The sequence below is a fragment of the Thamnophis sirtalis genome, unplaced genomic scaffold, assembly GCF_051295495.1.
Source record: "Thamnophis sirtalis isolate CommonGarterSnake01/CBP01778 unplaced genomic scaffold, rThaSir2_p1.2 scaffold_3, whole genome shotgun sequence".
NCBI lineage: Eukaryota > Metazoa > Chordata > Lepidosauria > Squamata > Natricidae > Thamnophis > Thamnophis sirtalis.
This window is the reverse complement of record NW_028261383.1, coordinates 19450940-19460927: the sequence shown is the minus strand read 5'-3', so window position 1 is coordinate 19460927 and position 9988 is coordinate 19450940. Positions and strand designations below refer to the sequence as shown.

The following is a 9988-nucleotide window of genomic DNA, read 5'->3' as shown; positions in this document are numbered from 1 at the left end:
AATTTTGCAACTGCTAGCAAACTTTTAGTACTGAACCGATTATGATACTGGACTATGTTATTTGGATTATCCCTTAACTGAAAGACATTGATGATTGACTGTCTTATCCGCGTATGACTTGGACTGCTTGATGGACTCTGATACCTCTATTTCCATGAAAGTAAACACCCATTTAAACTGCAGTGTCTCTGTATGCTGGTTTGTGTGTTCTCCAACACAATTCTCACAACGCTCCTCTGAACGCACTCGCTCTCCCAACGGGGAGCTTCCCTAACAATGTCTATAGAAATTCTCAATCATCCAGGTCATGGTTGTCTCAAAAGTGCTGATGACCAACCTTCAGAATGTTAGCAACCAGGTGACTGCAAAGAATATAAATCCTTGTGTTCTGCGCCATTGAGTCAGAACTGAAGAAGCTTCTTGGATGTGAAGCAAAACGTTTTGAGGGGGGGGGGAATCCAAGAAAGTCCAGTTGCCTTTTGAAAAGCACCTTGGAGAGTTTACGCATAAATGCTGGACATAGGGAGATCTGAGGTGGTTCCTTCAAGCTCTCCAAAGACCAACGATGAAGAATCTTTTTTTTTAATATAAATTTTTATTTTTATTACACAGACAACACATACACACAACAATAAAAAAAAGAAAAGAAAAAAAAAGAAAAAAAAAGCATAATCACATACAGCATGTCGTTTGGTTACAAGTGTTTTAACATCCATATTCTCGAATAACATTTATCATCACAGATTTTTCATCTAGTATAATTAAATACCTCACTTTCATTGTACAGTATATGTTCAATTGCAATTAGTATTATTTTTCCCCCCAATAAATCATAGTTCCCTTACATTCTTGATTGTCTATTTGATAACAGTATACCTTTATATAATCCCCATGTGAAAGAATTTTTTTTTTACCAACCATTTATATTTATATATCACTATTTTCAATTATACATAATTCCACCAATCAACTATCAGGTATGTTGATGAAGAATCTTATGAAGAGTCTCCTGGATCTGACAAAACCTCTGTCTAGTTCAGTTCTCTGGTGAGTGCAAAAAATTTATCTTCCGCATTCCAAGAGCCATGGTGGCGCAGTAGTTACAATTCAGTTGTCAACTCACAAAGCATCCCTGGCCTGCTCTCAACTTGCCATAGGCAAGGGGGAAGGAAAACCACCGGAACAGCATGACAGCCAAACACACAAGTACATTCCAGCCTTATCTCGCTCAAGGCTGTCTCCCAGGGTAACCCACAGTGGCTGGAGGGGAGTGATCTCTACAACCCACGAAACTGCTCCGTTGGCAAATGTGATTTATGACACACCTTGAGGGGAGGGGGGAAACAGGATCATGATTGGGGCGTACATTACATGGGGTCAGAGTTGGCTTCACTTGAGTACGTGCCGACATGGAGCTAATAAATAACTGGATTTCTTTTTAAGCTTGGCTCGAGGCTCATGATTTAATTAGGGCATCTGTCGGAACCCTGACAGCAGTACTGCAGGCTACTTCTGCTGGCTGCCGGCTGCCAGCGGTTCAATCCTGACTGGCTCAAAGTTGACTCACCCTTCCATACTTCTGACGTCGGTAAAATGAGGATTCCAATTGTTGGGGGCAATATGCTGACTCTGTAAACTGCTTAGAGAGGGCTGTAAAGCACTGTGAAGCGGTATATAAGTTTAAGTGCTATTGCTATCTCTTATTATTGTAGCTCTGACTTCTGCATGAGTTTTCACACATGCGCCGGATCCAAAGCTAAAACCGTATCTATTTTTTCCCTTCTTTATGGATGCCCTGATGCCTAATAAGGGTGGATTTGTGGCTAAACCCCTTTCCACATTGGGAGCATATGTAAGGTTTCTCTTCCGTGTGATTCCTCTGGTGTCTAACAAGATGGTGGCTGTAAACAAAGCCTTTCCCACATTCTGAGCATTTAAAGGGTTTCTCTCCGGTGTGGATTCTCTCGTGCGTCTTCAGCTGCGACGGCCTGTTGAAGCTTTTCCCGCATTCCGAACATTTATAGGGTTCCTCACCCTTGTGGGTTCTCTCGTGATTATGAAGACTTGACGTTTGGTTGAAGCTCCTCCCACACTCGGAACATTTGTACGGTTTCTCTCCCGTGTGGATTCTCACATGGACAACCAGATTTGATTTGAGGCAGAAGCTTTTCCCGCAATCGGAACATTTAAAAGGTTTCTCTCCGGTGTGGATTCTTTCGTGTCTCCCCAGGCTTGCTTTGTCTCCAAAACCTTTCCCGCAGTCTGAGCATTTATAGGGTTTCTCCTCCAATGGCATTTTCCCTTCTGGAAGGTGAGTCTGGTGATGTTTCATAAAGTAAGAGATTTGCCGGAAGCTTTTGCCACAGTCTGGACACTTATACGGCTTCTCTCCAGTGTGAGTCCTCTCGTGTTCTTTCAGGTTTCCAGCCTGGCTGAACCTTTTCCCACAGTCACAACATTTGTACGGTTTTTCTCCCGTGTGAGTCCTTTGATGGGCAATGAGGTTAGAGCTGGTGCTGAAGGATTTCTCGCAGCCCGAGCATTTATACGGCTTCTCGCCCGTGTGAAACCGATAGTGGGTGGCCAGCTCAGAGTTCTTTCGGAAACTCCTCCCGCAATCCAAGCAAGTGTACGGTCTCTCGCCCGTGTGGGTTTTCTCGTGTTCTTTCAGGGACCCAGATCGGCTGAACCTTTTCCCACAGTCCGGGCATTTGTACGGTTTCTCTCCTGTGTGGGTCCTCACGTGCAAAACAAGGCTTCCTTTGTGGCTGAAGTTTTTCCCGCAATCGGGGCACACAAACGGTTTTTCCCCCGTGTGGATTCTCGCGTGGGCAATCAGGTTGCCTTTTTGGTCAAAGCTCTTGCCGCAATCCAAACACTTGTATGGTTTCTCCCCAGTGTGGATCCTGTGGTGTCTAATCAATTTAAAGTGGGCGTTGAAGGACTTCTTACAGTACAAGCACTGGTATACGGCCTGCTCGTCTTGAACTGCGCCGCAGAGCGGACTCTTCTCCTGCTCGCCTTCACAGAGTCCCTCCTGACAGGGGATTTCATTGCCCCAGGAAGAAATGCAGTTAACCGTAATCTTTCTTTCCAGAGTTTTCTCCTGATGCCTCCACAGTTCTTGGTCACCTTTCACAGGTTCTCGGTACATAACATTGCTGCGCACATTCTCTTCGGCTGCTCCTTTCTGTTTCTCAGGTTTCCATTCACAGACCTCATCTTTTACCTCAGACATGTAACGTTTGCCTGAAAGAATAAGCAGAGATTTAAAAAAAAAATACAGGTAGTCCTTAACTTACAAGAGCAATTGGGTTTGGAATATTTTTTAACTCTTTTTTTTTTAATAAAAGTTTTTTTTATTTTTAGACCAAAAAGACAAACAAAACATGAAACATAAAACCATCATCAATTACATATACATATAGCATGTCGTTTGGTTACAAGCATTTGTGCATCACCGCTTTCAATTATATATAAAATCACAGATTGTCCATCAAGTATACATAGGTACATGTTGTGGCCCAGCAGGAGCCGTTGGAGCTGCCACCAGACAGCAAGGGGCCCTATGAGTCGGCTCTGGAGGATGTGGAGGACCCTGGACAGGGTTCCGACTCCAAGCAGGGCGCAGAGAGGCTGGTTGGCCACCAGGAGGCGCCTGAGCCTTGGACCAGTGGGGAGGAAACAAGGGAGAGTGAGCCGGACACCAGCAGTGAGTTGTTCCTGGATGCACGGCACCAAAGATCTACTAGGCGTCAGGAACAATTACCAATTACAGGAGGTAATTGCACTCAGCTGGTGGTCATTAGGCTCTTCTCCAGACTATAAAAAGACTGCTTGTGCACACGCCCCTCTTGCAGAAGTCAACGCAGGAATCAATGTTGGAGAACATTATGTGAGCTTGGCAGGCTGGATTGCTGCCAAGCCTTATCTGTGTTTATTGCTGCCCAAGCTTGTCTGTGCCGGTTTGTTGCCAAGGACCTGTCTGTCTATCAATTAAATGCCGTAACTTATCTTTGGCTTGGAGTGTGTGTTGGTGTGGGACAAGGGGGGTCAGAACAGGTACGTTATTATCATTATAGATCATATGTTCAGCTTACAATTGTTATTCCTTCATTTTAAACAAATATTCTAGAGATTAGATTCATGTATATACCAACATTCCATTGCGTCATTATTAGTCTATTTAGTAATAATATGTCTTTCTAGTATCACATTCTATTGTTCTTGCAATATGAAAAAATGGTCCAACATTTTGTACTTGTGCATCACCATTTTCAGTTGTATATAAAGTCACAAGATTATCCATCAAATATACATAGATACGTTGTTATCATTGGACATCACATGTTCAACTACAATAGTTATTCCTTCGATTCATATATACATGTATGTATGTATGTATGTATGTATGTATGTATGTATGCATGCATGTATGTATTTAGTGTCACAACCCCTGATATGCCCAAATATGGGAGGAAGCTTACTGCTTCCATTCTCTGTCTATCGGTTCATCACAAGAGACCATCCAGACAGAAACCCAATATTTTTACTGTTGCCTTTGTTACATTTTGTTGTATTTGTGCTGATAAACAAATTTGTGATTTGATAAATTTGTGATCTGATAAATTTGTGCTTTGTTGTATTTGTGCTGATAAACAAATAAAGGGAGACTAGTATAGATCTATTTCAAGCTATTTAGCTCTCATCAGGTTCGATTCCCAGTAAGGGTATGGCTAGCTGATGAGAGCTAAATAGCTTGAAATAGATCTATACTAGTCTCCCTTTATTTATTTATCAGCACAAATACAACACACACACACACACACACACACATATATATGTATATCAATATTCCATTGCATCATTTAAATCTATTTAATAATAATATGTCTTTATGGTATCACCTATCTCATTCTATTATTACAATATGAAAGACTTCTCCAAAATATTTCATTTCCATATTTTTTTATCTGATAGATAACCACTAACTTAAGATCATCTATGGAATTTTTTCTCACCTTCGTTATCTTTTGCCTGGTCCAAAGTGATGGCTTCTTCTTCCTTTTTAACTCTATCTGGGTCAAAAAGAACGGTGCTGGCAAGCAACTTCTGCAGATCTTCCTTTTGATTCATCCTGGACATCGGAACATCTTCATGGAAAAAAAATTTGGAAAGAGGTCACCGGTTTTTCATCCAGCCTGTTCTCATCTTCTTTGGGAAAGGGCTGTATTCCCCTCCTAATGAATGAGAGGCAAAAAAATTTAATCAATGACAGGAAAAATTAGAAGCATTACTCTAAACCTTGCCCCCAGCTTTGCTGATAACAATGCCCGTCGACCTCACCAAAAGGCAACAGTAGGAATAACAGTACTGTTGGAATAATGGGATAATAATGGATAATGGATATAATGGATAATCCAACAAATTGCAAGACGGATGATTAGCTGAGATGGATGGAAGAACAGCTTTATTTCACCCACCATATTGTCTGGGAATTCTGGACATTGGGGCTCCCCAAATATTTGGAGATAGCAGGTTAAGAGAGGCTACAGCTGAGCTGGCGCAGTGGTTGGAGTACATACAGTACTGCAGGCTGCTTCAGGTGACAGCTAGCTGCAGTTCAGCAGTTCGAATCTCACCGGCTGAAGGTTGACTCAGCCTTCCATCCTTCCAAGGTGGGTAAAATGAGGACCCAGATTGTTGGGAGCAATAGGCTGACTCTGTAAACTGCTTAGAGAGGGCTGTAAAAGCACTGTGAATCAGTATATAAGTCTAAGCGCTATTGCTATTGCTACATAAGATTCTTTCAGCTTCATTTCCATTTTTTTTCCTCTGGGGTTCAGTGTTTCTGAAATGAGCTATCATGGGATAATCAATACTGACGTCCTGTTATTTTATTAATTTTTCACATTTTTGAACAGCTCATCTCCTTCAAAACTCTTACAGATTATTGAATTTATGAAGACTATGCCTAGATTCACATTCTAAGAGAACAGGATAGTTTAATGGAGATATAGAACCAGTTTGGTGTGTTGGTTGAGGCCAGAAAACCAGGAGACAGTGAATTCCAGTCTCACTTCAGGCATGAAAGCCACTGGGTGACTTTGGGCCAGTCGTTCTCTCTCAGCCTAACCCACCTGGCAGGCTGTGGGGTGAAAACAAGGAAGCAGAAGAATTAGGTATGTTTGCCACAGAAAACATAGACATAAAACAAATATTTTAAAAGGGGGAATAAATATAATATGATGGGTGGAATGAATCAGTATTGAGGATGAGATCACATAGATCAAGTCATGGACTGTAATGATATGTGGGAATGCCTTGGGAGAACAGGAGAAATAACCACTACCTGGGCAGGGGTCGGCAACCGTAAACACTTAAAGAGCCACAAAGGTCCTAACCAGAAGCCCCTTGTTCAATTCTGGAGGCGACTGGAAGTCCGGTTCCCACACCATAGAGTCTCTTCCTAGTACAGAGTACTTTTTTCTCTACCTGTCCTCACCAAAAGCCCTATGAATTGTGGAGCCGACCAGCGACAGGGAGCCGCAGCAGAGGAAGGAAAGAACCCCATGCGGCTCCAGAAACCACGGGTTTCCCTTGCCATAGAGTCTCCTCCTGGTGTGTCCTGCTTCCCACCCATCCCTCCAACAGGAAGCTCCTCTCAAAATTGTGATGCCCACTGGCAACAGGGAGCTGCAGCAGAGGGATGAAAGAGCAACATGCGAGCCGTGGGTTGTTGACCCCTGACCTGGAGGCAGCTCAGGCCACAGATGGGAGGAACACATGGGAAAGATTTCAGCCTTCCAGAGAGCAAAAATTGAGGAGGGGAGAAATACTTTCGGTCTCGCAACGTTCCGTTAATGTAGCCTCACAATGCAGGTAGTCCTCAACTTACGACCACCATCGAGCCCAACATTTCTAAGTCAGGCATTTGCTACGTGGGTTTTGTCCCATTTTACGACCTTTCTTGCCGCAGTCATTAAGTGAATCCCTGCAGCTGTGAGGTTAGTAACACAGTGGTTTAGTGGATCTGGCTTCCCTTTTGACTTTGCTTGTCAGAAGATCGCGAAAGGGGGATCACATGACCCCAGGACACTGCAACCGTCATAAATATGAGTCGGTTGCCAAGCGTCCGAATTTTGATCATGTGATGATGCAACAGTCATAAGCGCGAAAAACGGGGTCATTTGTCACTTTTTTTTGTGTAAATGTGTTTTTATTTTCCATTTTCATTTTCGTACAGTCACATATATACTGTGCAGAACCAGGGCCATATAACATTAAACAATAAACACAGCCATTCCTCTTGTCAACAATACCCCCCAAAATAGAAACCCAATGTACCTCTTCGACCCTCCATACACCCTTTCTTTCGCCCCCCTCCAACTTTCCATCTTCCCTCCATCATTCCCCTCTACCCTACTTCCCCTCCCCCTCTACCACTCCTCTCTCCCGGTACACTCCCTCCCTTCCTTCTCACCCTCCCTCCAATCCTCTCTCCCACCCTCTCTACCCCTCTTTCTTCTATCCCTCTACTCCTCCCTTCGGTGTATTTCTACTATCTATTAATATATTCAGCTTGTCCTATTTTTACACCGGAATTAAAGAGCAACAGTATACAAGTGCAATCGCGTTACTTTGAAATCTAACACATACTATATATCCCCCCTCCCCCTCCTCCCCCCTAAGACCCCACCTCCCTTCCCCCCCCCCCGACTTCCCAGAGCCCGTACACGGTGTAGATTTTTAACAAACACAGTCTAAAATATATTAAGACAAAGGAAATTTTTTTAAAAAGTCAATGACATCTCTGCGTTGAACTCAGCTTCTTCCTGTCGCACTAACTTTGAGCAGTTTAGATTATTCCTAATCTTAAACATAGGCTATCTGGAATTTCTTAGTCCCGTATTTGTTTTGTGTATAGTCAATCCATTTTTTCCAGTCTCGTTTATATCTCTCATTTGAGTGGTCTTTAAGATATGCCGATATTTTAGCCATCTCAGCTAGGTTTGTAACTTTCAATGTCCATTCTTCAGTTGTAGGCAAGTGCCATTTTAAATTTGCTCACTACCTGTAAAGTAGAATGAGTTCATCTGGCTGTGCTTATCTGGACTACCTCACAAAGCTGATGTAGACCAAACACAAACCCAGAGTAAGTTACGGCAAAACATACCAAGGATATTATGACGAGGTATGACAAGTTGCTGGGATTGGGTATGTTTTGTTTAATGAAAAGAAGGACCAGGGGTGACATGATAGCCATGTTCCAATATCTCAGGGGTTGCCACAAAGAAGAGGGAGTCAAGCTATTTTGCAAAGCACCTGTGGGTAGGACAAGAAGCAATGGGTGGAAACTAATCATGGAGAGAAGCAATTTAGAACTAAGGAGAAATTTCCTGTCAGTGAGAACAATTAATCAGTGGAACGACTTGCCTCCAGAAGTTGTGAATGCTCCAACACTGGAAGTTTTTAAGAAGAGATTGGACAACCATTTGTCTGAAATGGTACAGGGCAGGGTGTTGGACTAGAGGACCTCCAAGGCCCCTTCCAATTGTACTTCTATTCTACTTCTACTGTATTCTACTCTACTTTTATTTTACTTTTATTCTAATTCAACTCTATTCCTACTCTAATTCTACTCCTACTCTAATCGTACTCTAACCCTATTCTAATTGTACTCTAACTTGAGAGACCGCCTTCTGCCGATTACCTCCCTCCGACCGATAAGATCGCACAGACTGGGCCTCCTCCGAATCCCATCCGCCAGTCAATGTCGACTGGCGACTACACGGAGAGCCTTTTCTGTTGCAGCTCCGACCCTGTGGAACGATCTCCCCGTCGAGATACGCACCCTCACCACCGTCCAGGCCTTCCGCGCAGCCCTCAAGACCTGGCTCTCCCAACAGGCCTGGGGATAAGTCCTTAATTTGCCCCACCCGAGTGTTGAATGTTGAATGCAAGTTGTGTTTTTATTACTCTATTTTGTTCACATATTGTTTTTTTTTAATTGCACCCCCTCCCTAATGATTGTAAGCCGCCCTGAGTCCCCTCAGGGAAAAGGGTGGCCTATAAATCCTAATAAAATAAATAAATAAAAATAAATAATTCTACTCCTACTCTAATCGTACTCTAACCCTATTCTAATTGTACTCTTAATTCTACTCCTACTCTAATCGTACTCTAACCCGATTCTAATTGTACTCTTAATTCTACTCTACTCATTCTTATTCGTATTCTATTGTGAACCCAGCCACTCTCAGCTGTCCCAAGTTCCTTACCCTTTTTGGGGAAAAAAACTATTTTTATAGATTGGAGGGGGAAGATCGCGGGTTCAAATCAACATCTCAAGGATGCTTCCGAACCAGACGAACCGTTCCCACGACCCTCTTTGCCCGGGTCGCCTTCAGCAAAGGGGTTTGAGCATCCCTGTTCCGCAGAGCGTCCTGCGCACCTCTGCGCTTCCCAGCTGCAATTCGTTCAGCAAAGTGGCTGAGCGCTAAACGACCTGGGAGCCTCCAAACCTAGAGGGACTACAACTCCCATCACCCCCATGGCCAATGGGTGTCGATCTTAGGCGCTCTCTCTCTCTCACTCTCTCTGGCCCACGACGCCTCCCAGCCGCTTCTCCCCTCGGGCTTCTCTCTCTTTCCCTCCCGCGGGCTCCATGTTTCCCTTTGTGCAAAGGCGAAGGAGGCTCGGCTCACCTTCCTCCCTGCCAGGTAGCTTGGCCTCGCCCCCCTCCAGGGAAAGCCGGAAGAGGCAGAAGCCGCCACCTTCTTCTTTCTATTCCGCCGGTTCCGCTGAAATACCGGTGGCTCTCTAGGAAGCGACGCTCAGTGAGTTTAACCCTTAAGGGTGATTAGATATGCAATGTAATATATATGGATGGAGCGATGGAGCTCAGGGGAAGAAAATGTGCGAAAGTGCGTATATATGTGTCTACACAATAAAATAGAATAAAGAATAAATAAAATAGAATAAAGAA

General features: G+C 43.6%; 1 protein-coding gene across 5 annotated transcripts; it reads right to left on the bottom strand.

Moving 5' to 3' along the window:
* Positions 1-588: 588 nt before the first annotated feature.
* Positions 589-9741, bottom strand: LOC148047357 (uncharacterized). 5 transcript variants are annotated; one of them, XM_087711509.1, is made up of 3 exons: positions 9708-9741; positions 5022-5240; positions 589-3249 (listed from the first exon to the last, which is right to left on the bottom strand). In XM_087711509.1, exons 2-3 carry the CDS (start codon positions 5143-5145, stop codon positions 1769-1771), a joined length of 1605 nt encoding a protein of 534 aa, XP_087567635.1. In that variant the 5' UTR covers positions 5146-5240; positions 9708-9741; the 3' UTR covers positions 589-1768. The 5 variants fall into 5 exon arrangements, with proteins under 5 accessions (XP_087567635.1, XP_087567636.1, XP_087567638.1 ...); XM_087711510.1 differs by having other exon boundaries at positions 9596-9716; XM_087711512.1 differs by lacking the exon at positions 9708-9741 and adding an exon at positions 9596-9643 and having other exon boundaries at positions 5022-5153.
* Between the last annotated feature and the right edge of the window lie 247 nt (positions 9742-9988).